A 15,834-nucleotide genomic window follows, 5' to 3' on the forward strand; every position below is an offset into this window, starting at 1 on the left:
TCTCCAGCGAAGGGGACTGAGGCCCCCTGGAAATCAGAGAGTGTCTGAGACAACAAACAAGACAGCTGTCAGAGCCACACCTGTACTTTTTTCTCAAAGTCAGAGCTGCAATCTCATGCACACTTATTTGTGTGTGTGGCATGGTTACCTGTGTATGATATCTGTATGTGCATGGTGAGCAGGTATGCACACGTGTAGCAGATTCACAGGTGTTCATGATTGTATGCACATGTGTGCATGGTAGGTGTGCACAGGTATGAGTGCATGGTCTGTGCATGTGTGTGAGAGGATGGGGCTGCACAAGGTCACACAGCAAATACCAGATACTGCCACGGCCAGCACAGGGCAGCGGCTTCTATCCATCCTCACACACACCAGAATGCAGGCCCAGCAAAGAGCCAATGCCAGTCCTGTGTGCACTCGGGAGGGCCCCTCTTCCCAGACCCCACACATCTCTGTCCATCTTCACATGTGCCCTGCAGGTGGGCACCAGGCCCCCCTTCTAAAATATATTTTTATTGATTTCAGAGAGGAAGGGAGAGGGAGGGAGAGAGAGAAACAAGAGAGAATCGTTGATCAGCTGCCTCCTGCATGCCCCTCAACTTCAGATTAAGCCCACAGCCCTGGCATGTGCCCTGACCAGGAATTGAAACGTGGCCCCCTGTTCATGGGTCAATGCTCAAGCACTGAGCCACACTGGCCGGGCAACAGGACTTAGAAAGGATGAGTTGCGGCCCCAGGTTACCCAGCCGGTGAGGTGGGTGCAGCAAGCCCAGCCTGTCAGCCTCTGAAACTGGGCTCCACCCCACCAGCTACCCCAGTGGCGCCTCAGCATGGTCCCAGCCCTCTGTCTCCACCTCCGGAGGCCCTGCCTGGAGCTCAGTGGCCTGCATGGATGAATGAAGGATGAATGAAGGTGGGCTCAAATGAATGAAAACATCTCCGATGGAGACAGCGGTGGTGTGGCCTGGGTTGGGCCCCCAGGGTGATCTCTGAGCCCGCAGACAGGACAGAGCTCCAACCAGGTCCCCAGCCCCACCCCAGCCCTACCTGAGCCCTGCGGGGCAGCGCTGGACAGGATCCACTTGACCAGGCAGCATCGCATCACGGCCTGGCGGGTGAGCCTCGGCCTCTGCCACTTGGCACCCTGCTTCTTGCTCAGTGGCGTGCGTCCAGGGTCCCCCAGGAGGCTGCCGTCGGACACCTTCATCATCTCCTGCAGCAGGAACAGGCAGAGGTCTGAACCCTTGCTCACGAAGGGGACCTCCAGATGGCTCCAGGCTCCCCCACTTTCCTGGGCAAGGCTGTCCATCCTTACCTCTATCTAGGGACCTGTCTTCCGGGGTTGCGTGCCAGGAGCCCCCCAGTCTCGGCCAGAGAGTTGCACCGGCCCGTTCTCTCTTGCACCGGCCCTCCTGCCCAGTGCCTCACAAGCCTACCTCTCTTTGCAGGAGCCTTGGTCTGCATGGCGAGGGCATGCTGCAGGAGACTGTGTCCACCCGGAGAGCAGCCCAGTGCCCAGGAAGAGCAGAGTGGAGAATGACCATCGAGGCCACACACACTCTCCTCCAGCCGCACCGGCCTGGCTGTGAACACACACTCTCCCACTGGCTGTGCTGCTCACCGGCTGTGGAAAGCCTTCCTCTCAGGGCCAGGGAGCCCTACTCAGGCTTTAGGACCCCGCCACGAGGGCTCCCCGGCTTCTGGGCTGAGGGACTGGGTCTGCCCTTGCGTCAGTGGGACTCCGGGTCGAGGGCAGGGCCTGTGGGCTCCCCGCTCTGCACCCTGGTTTGGCACACAATGGGGCCCCTGGAAGGAGGGAGGTGAGATGTAGACTTGCTCATCAAACTCCCGCCCTGGCATGGGTCTGGTTGTCAGAATTGGATAGTCTCTTATAGATCACAGCCTCTCCCCTGACGGAAGCCCAGAGAGGGCAGCGGATCTGCACGGGTCACACAGCAAAGCTGGGAGGACCCCCATGAGGCTCAAACACATTTTGGGAGGAACTGGGCTTCCTGGTCAGTATCTGGTGAAGTGGCCACCAGGTCCATTTCCAAACCCCTAATCCTGACTATTGGGGCATTCCCCAGCCTGGTGCCAGCTGCCGGGTGCCCCTCTCATAGTCATCAGCCCCCCAAGCCACTTCCCACCACACACCCTCCTTGGTAACACCCCCACATTCCTCTCCTCCAAGGCTCACCCTGGCAAGGAGGCAGGGGAAGTGGTGCCCAGAGCTGCAGCAACCTTGCCATCCTGATGGCACATAAAGAGGGAGCAAGCAGAGAGACAGGGTTCCGGGATGCCAGGGATGCTGAGGGAGGCCCCTCCACACATGTCCACATGGACACATACTCACATATACACATGCAGTCACATACATACATGTACACACATCCTCCAGGGGGGCATCTTCTCTATTATTTATTTTTATTTTTTAAATCCTCACCTGAGAATATTTCTCCATTGATTTTTAGAGGGAGTGGAAGAGAGGAAAAGACAGAGAGAAATATTGATGTGATGGAAACACATCGATTGGTTCCCTCCTGCACTCGGGCTGGAGAGGAGCCTGCAACCGAGGTCTGTGCCCTTGACCGAAATCCAACCCAGGACCCTGTGCTCTGCAGGCTGACACTCTATCCACTGAGCCAAACTGGCTGGGGCTGTCTTCTCCATTATTAATGATCTTATTCGGGAGAGAAATGGCCTTGATGAATAAAGTCTTTATTTTGGTCCCAGGGTGGGGTGAGAGGAGACAGGCAGCTGCTGCTTCGTTGCCGCATGAATTTCTCTGAGGGCTCTGGGCTAGTGGAGATTGTCAGAGGGAGAGACTGAGGTGGCCACAGAGCCTTGGGCAGGACCCCCTCTCAGGACAGGGCTGACACCCCTGGCCCTCGTACTCCTTCTGCTGCCCAGGCCTGAGCCGACAGGAGAGACCAGGGGGCCCTGGGTACGTTCCTCCTGGAAAGCCTGGAGGCTCCACGGCCGGCCGAGACATCCCTCCCTGCAGTCTAGTCTGGTCTCAGTGTCATCTCATTGTCATGACAACCCAGAGGTCAGCAACGCCACCCCCATTTTAAAAACAAGGAAAGAAGTCCCACGGAGACTTGCATTTTAGGGCCACACAGCTCATGGTCTCCTGGTTCCACAGTCAGGTGGTCTTGGCCATGAACTGCTTGGCTCTCCTGAGGCCAGGCCCCCTGAGAGGCCTGGAAAATTGAGAAGGGCTTCCCCAGCCCCCTAGTCAGGGCAGAGTCCCCGCTCACAAGGCTCTGCTGTGCTCCCAGGCTAGGAGCCCCGGCTGTTCTCCCTGAGCAGCTCCAGGGACGGGGATGGTAAGGGTCCTGGCCCAGGTCTTTACATGACTGAGGGCTCAGACCCCTGTGAGCCACTCCTATGAAGTGGGGGGCCAAGGGGGGGGGAATCCTTACAGTATGAATGAGGGGCCCACAGTGGCTGGGCTGTGGCAGGGCCACACAGCCTCCAGGAGGGGTTGAGTCCTGTGGACTAGGCCCATCAGACCTCGGGGGAGGGCAGGGGAGTGACGGCTTCTGATCCTCATGAATATTTGACACTTGTCTGTCTGGGAGAGGGTCTGGCTGGGCTGTCAGAGACTGTTATAGCCACTCCAGCTCCCTCCCCTGGATTGGGAAGCTCTGAGGCAAAGGGAGGGAGCCCTGAGAGATGACACACCACCCTCCCACCCCACCGGGCCTCTGTGCTGGGAGGTAACAGTCCAGGACAGCTGTGTCAGTGAGGAGACCCCCACACAAATAAAATCCCCCCTAATCGCTGCTTAGCACACCCAGGGGCATTTCAGATAAAACCCCAATGATCTGGCCCAACCTGCAAAGCCCCACTCCAATCTAGCCCTGCCTGACCCTGGTCAGCCTCATCTCATCTACCTGCCACCACCCCAGCACAGCCTGCTGTCCTTCACCTGCACACTTCCCCTCCACCTGTGCATTCTCCACCCCCATCTGCACATTCATTCCCTCCTCCACCTGTGAGCCGAGCCAGCACAGCCAAGGGTTCAGTGAGCCTGAGGGAAGACCAGTGAAGGATGAAGAAAAGACAAAGAGAATAAACTGGGTCTAGGTGGATCTTCTGTGCCTAGCTGAGGCCACAGAACAATCCAGACTGCAAGCTGATGGTTTATTTTATAGTCAGAGGTAAACAAGGTAATTTACCTGAGGGCTGGCCCTGGCCTGTTGTGTGAATTTCTCTTCCCCATCAAGAGCCCAGCACTCAGGAGGCCCTCCGTTTCAAAACCCAACAGTAAAAGAACAGAGTATCCGTGAGAAGATGGCAAAGCCACGCACAGTCCTTTCCCTGAGGAGGATGCCCAGGTGGCCAAGAAGCACATGAAAAGATGATCAACACCATCAGCCTCCTGGGGATGCAAACGAAAGCTGTCATGAGATGTCACTCACACCTCTCAGAATGGCTAAGAAGTAGTGACAGCACCAAATGCAGAACCTGATCGGGAGGTAATGCATTAGCCATTCTAGAGAACAGTTGGTGGCTTCTTAAAAAAGCAAATATCTACCATAACTGGTTTGGCTCAGTGGATAGAGCGTCGGCCTGCGGAGTGAAGGGTCCCACGTTCTATTCCAGTCAAGGGCATGTACCTTGGTTGCGGGCACATCCCCAGTAGGGGGTGTGCAGGAGGCAGCTGATCGATGTTTCTCTCTCATCGATATTTCTAACTCTCTATCCCTCTCCCTTCCTCTCTGTAAAAAAAAAAATTATTAAAATACATTTTTTAAAAGCAAATAATGCAACTGCCATTGTGCCCTGAGCATTTAATCCTCCAAACAAAAGCCTGCAGGCAATGTCCACGGCAGCTACACCTGCAATAGTCCCAACTAGACAGGCCCAAGGCGTGCTTTTTGGGTAACACCATGGAATACTAGGCAGCGATCAAAAGGATTGGACTATTACCCTGGCCGGTGTTCTAGGTGGTTAGAGTGTTGGCCTGAACACTGAAGGGTCATGGGTTAGATTCCCAGCTAAGGGTACATGTACCTGGGTTACAGTTCACTCTCTGCCCCCCGTCAGGGCATATGTAGGATACAACCAATTGATGTGTCTCTCTCAGATCTCTCTCTCTCTCTCTCTCTCTCTCTCTCTCTCTCTCTCTCTCTCTCTCTCTCTCCTTCATTCCTTTCCACTATCTCTGAAAATCAATGGGAAAAATATCCTCAGGTGAGGATTAACCACAACAACAAAAAAGGAATGGACTATTGTTGCAAATAATAAACTGGATGAATTCCTAGGAAATGATCCTGAATGAAAAAAGCCAACCCCAAAAGATCACATACTGTACAAGTCTATTTATATAGAATGACAACATTTTAACACTGCAACAGATTAGTGAGCCAGGGGTTAATAATGGGGCAGAGATGGTCGGAGGGAGGTGCAGTTATACAAGAGCAGTTCATGAGATGCATGCGATGGACCTGCTCTGTGTTGTGACTGCGGTGGTGGAAACACAAAGCTACATAAGTACATAGAATCGCAAACACTAAGCACACACACATGCACACACACACACACACACACACACACACGCATACACACACACATGAATGAGTGCATGTAAAACTAGGAAAGCCAGATGAGACTGGTGGACTGCACCACTGTCATGTCCGCTGTGACCTTTGCACTACAGTTTCTCAAGATGCTACCATCAGGGCAGAATCTCTCCAGATTATTCTTACAATTGCATGAAGATCTACAATTATCTCAAGTTTCAAGTCAGAAATACTCTCTTACACTCACACACAGAAGAATATTAAAAAATACAACCATACACAAAGCCCTCAATAAATATAACTAATGATTAGATTCAAGTCCCATGACACTCTCCATAATTTACCTTCCCTCCCCACATCACTTGATGTCAGTGTCATTGCAACAGGGGACAGAGCTTCCATCTCCCATGGGCCTCAGGGGATGGCCCAAGTTAAGTGCAGAGACCAATGAAGCCAGACGATCTGGGCCTTTGGGTCATGCTGAGTTTCCCATTGCACATCTGGCAGTAGGGGCATTCTGGTCCGGGTCCCAGAAATGTCACTAGGCTGACACTGGGGACCTGCTGCCTCCTCTGAAGTCTACAAGGTTCCTTCTGAGCAGAGGCTGCAGGTGGGCAGGGCCAGGCCCTATCACTCACCCCTGAGCCCCGAGACTTCCAGCTCCTGCCTGGCCAAGAGGACCAGGGCCAGGTCCCAGAGTCCTTCCAAGTCCCCTGCCCATGAGGAGCAGGAGAGGGACAGATAGGATGCCGCATGGCGATACACCTACTATGTGCCTTATTTCATGCACACACCAATCTCTCGAGGTCACTTAGACACTCCTCCAAATCAACCAACTGGATCCCACACTCTCCCTAGTTTCTTTCTCACACCCTCTTACCAAGCTCCCCCGGCCCTGTGCTGCGCTCTCACCCACTCAAGGTCAATGAGGACTCAGCCCAGCTTGCTCAACTTCCAGTGTGTCCAGGGGGCCTGCCTGGAGGTCACTGGCTCCAGGAAGAAGGGCTCTGCCATTGGGCACCCAGGAGCTACCTCTGCCTGGCACAAGAGATGGCTTAGCACCCCCCTTAACCCCGGTGGTTTCCCTCTTTTACAAAAGCAATGGAAAAAATATCCTCCACAGGCAACATACCAACAGGTTATTGTTTTTATTTTGGTGACATTGCTATGGTTACCTTTGAGGAAAGAGTGAAGAAATAAAATAGACTCACTGTAGTCAAGCTGCTAAATTACTAAAACCAAGTAGACTGGGGTGTGAGGAAACTCTTGCTTTAAAGTAACCTGGGAACTTGAATTTTTGAACTCTCCACTTTGGCCTGGAGATTTTATATATATAATAGAAATATATATAATAGAAATATATATATAATAGAAATACTACACATAACCCTCTGATCACCCCCTGAAGAATTTAGAAGAGAATGTTCACATATCCAATAGCCTTAACATAACAATCTAGACCACTAGCCACCTTAAAGGTTATCTCCTAGACCAGGCCAGAATTTAGGAAGGCAGGACTAATTCTTCTCAAGAATGTCGGTTTTTTCCTATAAGAAGTTTTAACTTTTCTTACTTCTTCAGGACACTTAGGCATTGCCTAATTGTGTTTCTGGTTTATAAACTGGAAGACCCTTGAATGAATCCTCATCATTTACTTCCAGCTGAGGCCTCCTGATTCATGCACGCTCAATCGACACCTACTTCAGCAGCTGCTACCAGCACTCCATTTACAGCAATGATTTAAAGACCCACTCTTAGAGTCACTTGTTAAAGCTTAAAATGTGAGTTCATTTAAAGAAAAAAACAATAGCACAGATAAAACAAAATTGGTGAAGGCAGAGGACCAACAGGTAGGGACTTAGAGGCCGAGATGGGCCACTGGCCACCTGTGGCTACCAAGCGCTTGGATTGGGGCTGGTCCAGCTTCAGATGTGCCCTCAGTGTAAACACGCGCTGGATTTCCAGCCTTCACTTATAGCGTGCAAAATGGCTCATGAGTAATTTTTATATCAATTGCACATAGAAATGATAATATTTACAGAGGGTTAAATAAGATATATTATTAAAAATAATTTCACTCTTTAAAAAATGTCCTTTATGTACCCACCTGAACATTTGAAGTGGCACCTGTGGCTTGCACTGTTTCTATTGGCCAGCACTGCCCCCGACTCCTCTCTCCCACCCCAGCCCCAGCCAGGGCCAGGAGCGTTGTTTCAGAAAGGGGGCCTGGCGGAGTGTGAAGGAGGGCTGGAGGACAGTGAGGCAGGAGGCCAATTTGGGGGCTGCTCCTGCCCAGGGAGAAAGGGGGGCTGAGCCAGAGCCAGGCAGTGGGATGGGTGGTGGACATACTTGTGTGCCAGTGTTTAGGATCTGCTGCATATGTGGGTGGTGATGGGGGTCACGGTGACTCTTCAGTAGCTGAAAGGTCACCACAGAGAGGTAGGAAGCAAACCCTCATGCCTTCCAGCTCCCCCAGAATCCGGTACGGACTCTGCCCCAGGAGCACCATCCCCTGAGAGCCCACCACACCTCCCAGGCCAGATCACCTTCGACAAAACAACATCCCACCTCATGGCTCCCCACTCACCACAGGTCCCCTGAAAGGTCAGGTGCCCACAGTAGACACAGCCTTACCCTGTGGGGCCCATCTGGCCAGGCGTTGGGAGCAAACCAAGGCCAGACCTTTGAACAGCCAGGTCAGTCTATGGTTCTCATCAGCTGTTCTGAGAACTCCTGAGAGTGGCCCAGAGCAGGCTTGGCAGAGGCCACCCGCAGGCAAAGGCTGCTGTGGGGATGGGGTGCATAGGTGGAGGCCATGTGGGACCTAGTTCCCAGAGCTGATGTCATGTGAGTAAGCACCTATGTAAAAGGCATGGCAATGTCTCCCGAATGTCTACAGACACGTATGGATGCAAAGCAGCATGAGCAGCTTCCGACCAGCAGATGCTGGTTCAGAAGATGCACTTAGGAAGGGGTGGGGGTGGTTTCAGGCTGGTTACTGTTACTTCAGGCAGCCAAGAACAGTGGGACTCTTGGTCAGCTGAGCAGGGACTTGAACTCTGGGCCCTCTCCTCCTGGCCGAGTGACCTAGACAAAGTACCTGACACAGCTGAGCCTCCGTTTCCTCATCGGTGAATGGGGATGATAATGTGCCCGCACAGGACTGTGGGAAAGGTTAACTGAGCTCACATACACAAAGCCCCCAGAAGGAGTGATTAGCACTATTCTTCATCCTTCTGACGCCAAGAGAGGGCTGGCACCCTGTTCAAAGCCCATGGCCCCATGGTGTTTGGCAGAAGACACGGCTTCCCTGCTCAGCTAGCAACACCTCAGAAGCACCTGGCGTGCCCACACCTGCCTGCCTGAGGACTCTGATCTTTGTTAAAGCCACTCCATCCATGTGAAAGCACAGCTCAGGTTTAGTGAGCCTCTCCCCCAGACAGGAAATGCTGGGCCTTTCACCGTGACCCCCATCACCACCCACATATGCAGCAGATCCTAAACACTGGCACACAAGTATGTCCACCACCCATCCCACTGCCTGGCTCTGGCTCAGCCCCCCTTTCTCCCTGGGCAGGAGCAGCCCCCAAATTGGCCTCCTGCCTCACTGTCCTCCAGCCCTCCTTCACACTCCGCCAGGCCCCCTTTCTGAAACAACGCTGCCTGGCCCTGGCTGGGGCTGGGGTGGGAGAGAGGAGCCTGGGGACAGGCTCCAGGCTCCAGCCCAGCCTCTCTCCTCCCAGGAGAGCTGCCCTAGGGAGGTCTGTTCAGACGGGCTGCCTGGCCCTCACCCATCGGGGTGCGCAGCGCAGGCTGGCTCACTGAGCACCCACTCGTCGCCTGCTCTATTTCCATCACTTGGGACAGATGGCAGGAAGTGGTGGTGGGCGTCGCGTCGTGCAGCCCTGAGTGTTTGGAACGGGAGGCTTCTGGAATCCTCAATTCCCCGCCCGCCCCTGGACAGAGACAGATGTGGGCGAGGCAGCGTGGCTGATGAGGGGGAGCTGGGTTTGTCATGAGTCCCTGCAGACACCTGCATGGGCACGTGTTTGAACACACACACACACACACACACACACACACACACACACCCCTGGCGCTTCCTTTCTCAGAGCCCTGGAGCAGGAGAGGGGAGAACTGGCCTCTGGTGACTGCCACCCGGGCCAGGACGCAAATCCTCCACTCCCTGCCACGTGCTGCCCGGGAGGTGAGAGTCTCACTAACCCAGCCACCCCACCCACAGCCGCTCACTGACCATATTCTATTGTCCAGCCTTTCCGGGCTCCACCCAGTCACCAGAAAACAGGCACATGGACACCTCCCGGCTTCATGGAGCTCTCACTGTGCTCCGGGGCATGCTAACAGGATTAGTATAAGATCTCATTTGTCTAGATTACAGGGGTCTTCAAACTACGGCCCGAGGGCCACATGCAGCCCCCAGGGGAGTCTGATCCTGCCCGCCAGGTTTTTTGGGCAGTGAGCGCAGCCAAGGTGTTACAGTAGGGATTAGTAGTTCATATAGTCCGGCCCTCCAGCTCTCTGAGGGACCGTGATCTGGCCCCCAATTTAAAAAGTTTGAGGACCCCTGGTAGAAGGTCGATGATGTTTCCCCAGGAGAGTGAGGACACCTCGGCACAGAGGAGCTGCATAACTTGCCCGAGGACATGCCATCCGCTGGTGGAAGGCTGGGGCTGAGGGACTGAGGCCAGATTGGCTGGTGCAGAGCCAGGCTAGCAGCCCACAGGAGCAGCCACGTTACCTCTCCAGGCCCCAGGTTTCCTGGTAAATGGTGTATATGGGGCACTGTGATGGGCCAGGGTACATATGTTGTGAATGTGGGCGAGGATCTATGTCATGGCACTTTTGGTGGTGATCCAGACCTCAACACCCAGCCCCACTGGTCAGCACATGGCCCTGACTCATGTGTGGACTGAACGAAGGCTATACGTATATTTGAGTTCCAGGTGCAGAAACTGAGGCCCAAGGAGGGGATGGGCCCTGCCCGGACCCACAGACTCTACAGGGAAGAGTTGGGCTAGGATTGGCTCTCTGGAGTCACTGCCTAGATTGCCCAACTTGAGAAAATCTTAAAACGGTCAGGATGGACTGGGCATCAGCAGCAGGGGGATGGTGGGGGGCGGGGAGGAGAAACAGGTTTGCCTCTTGTAGCCCTGGAAGTGCCCAAATGCAAAAGGTGGCGGGGGGGGGGCAGTGCTGGGGTGAGGGACAGTGTTGGGGAGGAAGCTGGAGAGAGCCAGCAGCTGCTGTGCCCACCTGAGCCAACATGGGCACAGGCTGGCCTGATGGAGGAGGGCTGGGCAGAGACCTGAAGCAGCAGATCCAAGGGGGGGGGGGGGGGCGGGCACGCCAGCTGGGAGGTGGGACAGGACCCTCTTGGCTGTCCTGCCTCAGCTCAACTCAGCCCTGACCCATCCCACTCTGGTGCCTGCAGGGCCCCTGGGCTCTCTCCCTGTCCGTGGCTGCTCTGTGGTTCTAGGATGTGGGCTGATCACAGCTGACAGATGCACCTGTTGGAGGGAACATCAGCAGCTGGGGATGGGGAGCTGGTGGGGGGAGGCAGGGGTACAGCTCACTTCACACTGCACCCTCCTTCTGCTCAGGCTCCTTCCTGCCCCTGTCTGGGACCAGTGGAGGGAGACCTGCCAAGCTCTCTCCCCTCTTGTTGCTTTGCCTTGGAAACCAAGGCTGCCCTTGTGGTTCACATCAGGCTCAGCAGCTGCTCTGGCCTCACCAGGGAGGGCTGCCTTGGCGTGGTGGGGGAAGGGGGCCCCCTGGCCCCAAGCCAGAGTGAGTGTGCAAAGCAGCTCCCACTCTTGCAGAAGCATCTGTAAGAAAAGGGATCCTGAGTTCACAAGCCTGGGGCTCTTTTCTTTGCAGCTCTGGGCCTGCATTCTGGAAAGGGGCTGTGGAGGCTCAGGGGTGCACGGCCGATCCAGGAGACACGGCTGGGTGTGGGTCTGCTTGTGCGCAGTCACTAAAGGGTTCAGGGGATTCGAAGCCACAAGCACACAGAGCCAGCCCCCCGCTGGGAGAGGGCCCCACCTCAGCCAGCCGGTGTGCATCTGTCCCCTGCAGTCTTCTCCCCGGACCCCCTCCCCAGCCCTAAGGGAGTAAGACAGAGCAGGTTTCAAATCCCAGCTGCAGCTGTGTCACTCGCCATCAAGGGCAGGCCTCAGGTTCACCTGTGAAGTGGGTGCAATGCCAAGAGCTACCTCGTGGGTCGCAAGTGGATCCAGGGAAATGACGAAGTACAAGGCCAGTCCTGACCTCCCAGCCTCCACCTGGAGAAGAGTCAGAGCCTCTCCAGGCCTCTGACTCATGCCTCAGATCCAGCCAGGCAGACTGAGGGAGCAGTCCTATTGATAGAAGCGCCCTGCAGGAAGGCTGCAGCCTGGCAGGTGGAGGTTCACTCCTGGAACCCCGGGCAGCAGGCATGCCCATCCCAGCAGAGCCCGCAGCTCCGTTTGCGCTGCTCACGGAGTTCAAGCCTGGGTGCTGTGATGGCAGGCTGCTCCCTCCTCTGAGCCTCGGTGTCCGCAGAGGGCAGTGACCGAGCTTCCCTTCTGGGCTGCTGTGAGGACCCATGAATGACAGGAGGGTGCATGCAGGAGGCCGAGGACTGGGCACTGACCGTGGCAGTGACAGGCAGCCTGCTCTCTGACTTGCCGTCCCTCCCGCCACTAGTGAGGAAGGTGATTTTCACAACCAGTCCTCCCGCTGACCTTGGTGAGCGGCCCAGGGGCAGCTTCCTCAAGGACCACTGTCCCTGCCTGGCCCTGCACCTGCAGGTGTGGGACCTGCTCCCGTCACAGGAAGGCTACTGGCAGGTTCAAGGCCCCTCGAGATCCTATAGGGCTGGGAGCCAGATCCTATAGGGAGGAGAGCGGATGGCAGTGGGGAGTCACACTGGCCAAGGGAAGGGCAGGTGCAACTGCTGGGCTGGAGCTACTCCCTCCACCCATCTGGCAGGGATGGGGCCAGCCAAGCGCCCAGGATGAGCTCTGGATGTTAGGGCAGAGGCCAGGCAAGAGGAGGACTGTCCTCCGCCGGGCGGACTGAGCAGGCTGTGTGCCCAACTGAACAGAAACCCACCTCTGTGTGCATGCAACTGTGCAGCCCAGGGCCGGGGGCAGGTGCTGCGTGTGGCTGTGCTCCCACTGGCCTATGGATGTGCACGGACTGTGCTGGCAGCCGTGTGTGCGTGCACAGAGCCTGCAGTGTGTGAGCCTGAGACAAGGCGCTGTTCCTCTACGTCTGCCTGCCCACGGGGGCTGCTGGGAGAGAAAGCACCTCTTCAACCTGCCCCGTTGCCAGGCCTGAAAAGTTTTGTGTTGTCACCTCTGCTAATCCTGGCACCCCTGGGAGATGGACTAGTGGGACAGGGGCGACCACAAGCCCCCTGCTCGCCCTTGTTCTTATGGGTGAGAGATAGGAATCGTCTTTTGGGGCATCCATGCTCCCCTACTCAGGAGACCCTGGTTGAATTTGAGTTCTTTGCCCTTCCTCCTCTCCTCTCTTTACTGCATGCAGTGCTGGCGCTCCCTGTTGGCCCGTAAGGTACCCTCAGAATGGAAGCCAGGGAGCTGGATGGAGCCTGTATCCCTGCTGACCATGGACTTCCAGGACCACCCTCCACTGCCCCGAGAGAGAAATGCAACCAGCATTGATCATAACTTTGTTATTTGGGGTGTTCTGTTGCACACAGACCAACTCTCGGTGCTACTTCTTGCCTCAGAGAGATGCTCCCAACCCCCCCCCCCCCACACACACACACACACACACACACACAGCTCGCACGGCCTCGGGACGTTTTCTGATTGTTAACTGTATTCTGGGGTCAGCTTACGTTCCTTTCCCTCCTTCTTCCTCACTTAACGATTATTCATCCTTCCCACTACCTGCCACCATAGCTTGAACTCTACCCCAGGCATTTTCCTTGCTTTCTCTCTCTCCAAACTCCCATCAGTTAAGGATCCCGTGGCCCTTTAGGAATAGGCATTCGTTCATTACTTGAATCATTAAAAGGTGCATTCATTGGCCAGCCTTTTAGCATAAACCCTCCCTCCCAGCATGCACGGTCCCGGGGCTCTAAGGGCTATGGAGCCAGGCTCGGGGACCTCCCAGAGCAGGACCAGCCACATGGCTGACCCCAGGTTCTCCTCTGTCCAGCTTCTGTCCCACAAACACCTAAAAACTCTCTCCCACCCAAATGGGACCCCAGGAGTCTAGCCTCTCAGCCAGGAAACCCCAACACTTATTTTTCCCAAAGCGATCCTACAGAGACAGCAAGGGATGAGCTCAAAAAGGGAGGAAGAGCGAGGTTCCTGGGTGGTCTGAGGCAGCCCCCAGCCCCGCCACCGCCTACCTTGGCACGCTGCATCCTGGGAGCCGAGGGAAAGTGTTGCCGGCCTCCCCTCCCCACAGCCCAGGAGATCGGGACTGCGGGGCAGGGCTGGCAGCTGCCTCATGTTTGCTTGGACTGGCAGCTTCTCGCCCGCCCCCTGCCCACCCCTCCCTGCCTGTCTGCTTCTACGGGCTCCACCCCTTCTGCCTCTCTCTCTCTCTCTCTCTCTCTCTCTCTCTCTCTCTCTCTCTCTCTCTCTCAATCTTTCTCTCTCTCTCTCTCCACCCCACCGTCTGCCAAGGCAGCACTCTGAATAAATGGATAAATGGTCCTAACCCTGCCCTCTCAGCCTGGAAAGTCCTGCCTCTGGGTTTCCCCTCCACCCTTGTCACCAGGGGTCTTCTCTGTGTCACCCCCACTCTGTCCCTTTCTCTAATACACGTTCTCTGCTCCTCCACTTTGGTTAGGGGAGGCTGGGATACAGTGGGGGGGGGGGGACGACCCAGGGCGGGGAGAGGGGAGCTCTGGCTTGAGTTCCTGCCCAAGTGAGGGGCAGCCCTCCTGTCCCTGCTGCCCCCTCCTCACAACACCTTGTGGAGGGACCAGAGAGGACCTCAGGCCATGCATTGTAGTCAAGACCCTGGTGTCCCCTCAGCTACCCTCCTCCCTGTGGGACATCATTGTGGAGTGCCAGGTCCGAAATGGCCTCACAGATGGAGGCTCACCACCCGGAGATGGTGACAGCTACCAGGGCCACATCATGCGGGTCACACACAGGGGTTCTTTCACCTCTCACCTGCCACCACTTAATTATCCCTGGGGCTTCCCATGTGAGAGCCCTCCCAGGTAGCCTGTCTCTCCAGGGCCTGTCATCTGTCCCTGCCTGGAACCCCATCCGGGTGGCTGAGGGATCTCGTCAGATCCCCTGGGTGGGAGTAGAGGAAGGGGTGAGGGTCCCTGGGCATCCTCGAGAGGGTGGCAGATTCCAGGGCATTTGCTCAGCCCCCAGGGAGACCACCCTGGAGCCAGGTGCCTGAAGCCTCACCAAGTTTCCCTTCTCTGCACCCCAGCGCCAGCCTGAGCCAGTGGTTCCCATGGAAACGGAGCCCTGTGACACCCTCCTCAGCAGCGGGCACAAGGCACTCACACGTCCTTTTCCTATTTTTCAGCCAATCAGTTCACTCCAACTCTCAGATCCGCAGGGGACGAGAGCAGCCAGAGCTGCTGGCCCACTGAGTCCAGACAACCACTTGCAGAGCGGGAGACAGCCGGGTGTCCATCCCGCTGGACTCCCAGGGCTGGGCCTGAGAGGAGGTATAGGGTTGGTCCCGGGCTGAGCTCCCCGGGAGCCTCAGAGCAGTTCACCAGTGGCCTCGGGCTCCAAGCAAGACCCCACAAGAGACTCATTGCTCACTGAGTCTGCACAGTGGCCTTGTGGGGAGTGTCAGCACCGGACGCGATGAAAGTGAGACCAGGAAAGCTAAGGACTTGCCTAGGGTCCACGAGTGACACAGCTGCTTCGGGAAGCCTGGCTCTTCCATTCCAAATAGAGCCGTGGCTAAGTCCCACCCTGCCTCCCAGGTTCCTTCCACCAGCCTGGCAGTCTGCCACCACGCTGGCCAGCATGGGCCTGGCCTTCCTTCTGGCCTGGCCTGGCCTGCAGAGGTGGGACCCCAAACCACTCAGAATGGCTCCTTTGAGTTAAAGAGCCTCCAGCTGTGACAAGACCCAGGATGCATTGCCCCCCACCTGTTCCACCAGGCCCTTGTGCCTTTGGGAACCTCCCACTGCAACTGCCATGCAAGGGGTGCCCCTCATAAAACACAGATTTGGGGAATGTGTGCCAGGCCATGACCCTTGCCCACCTCTGCTCAGCACCCCAGGCAGTGGGCACGTGGGATAGGCAGACTTCCCCAGGAGAGTCCGGGAGTTTCC

The 15,834-nt window shown here is 56.0% G+C and overlaps 1 protein-coding gene across 2 annotated transcripts in view; it reads right to left on the reverse strand.

Annotated features, from left to right (window-relative positions):
- Positions 1-14,013, reverse strand: part of KCNIP3 (potassium voltage-gated channel interacting protein 3) — a 61,973-nt gene extending 47,960 nt beyond the window's left edge. For both annotated transcript variants that reach the window (XM_084900778.1, XM_084900777.1), the window contains exons 1-2: positions 13,921-14,013; positions 1,051-1,216 (exon numbers count right to left, since the gene is read on the reverse strand). In XM_084900778.1, coding sequence (XP_084756904.1) covers positions 1,051-1,216; positions 13,921-13,935 — 181 coding nt within the window. In that variant the 5' untranslated portion in view covers positions 13,936-14,013. The remainder of the gene's footprint in view (positions 1-1,050; positions 1,217-13,920) is intronic.
- Positions 14,014-15,834: the final 1,821 nt, after the last annotated feature.

This window comes from Pipistrellus hanaki, assembly GCF_964339955.1.
Source record: "Pipistrellus hanaki genome assembly, chromosome: 12".
NCBI classification, from domain to species: domain Eukaryota; kingdom Metazoa; phylum Chordata; class Mammalia; order Chiroptera; family Vespertilionidae; genus Pipistrellus; species Pipistrellus hanaki.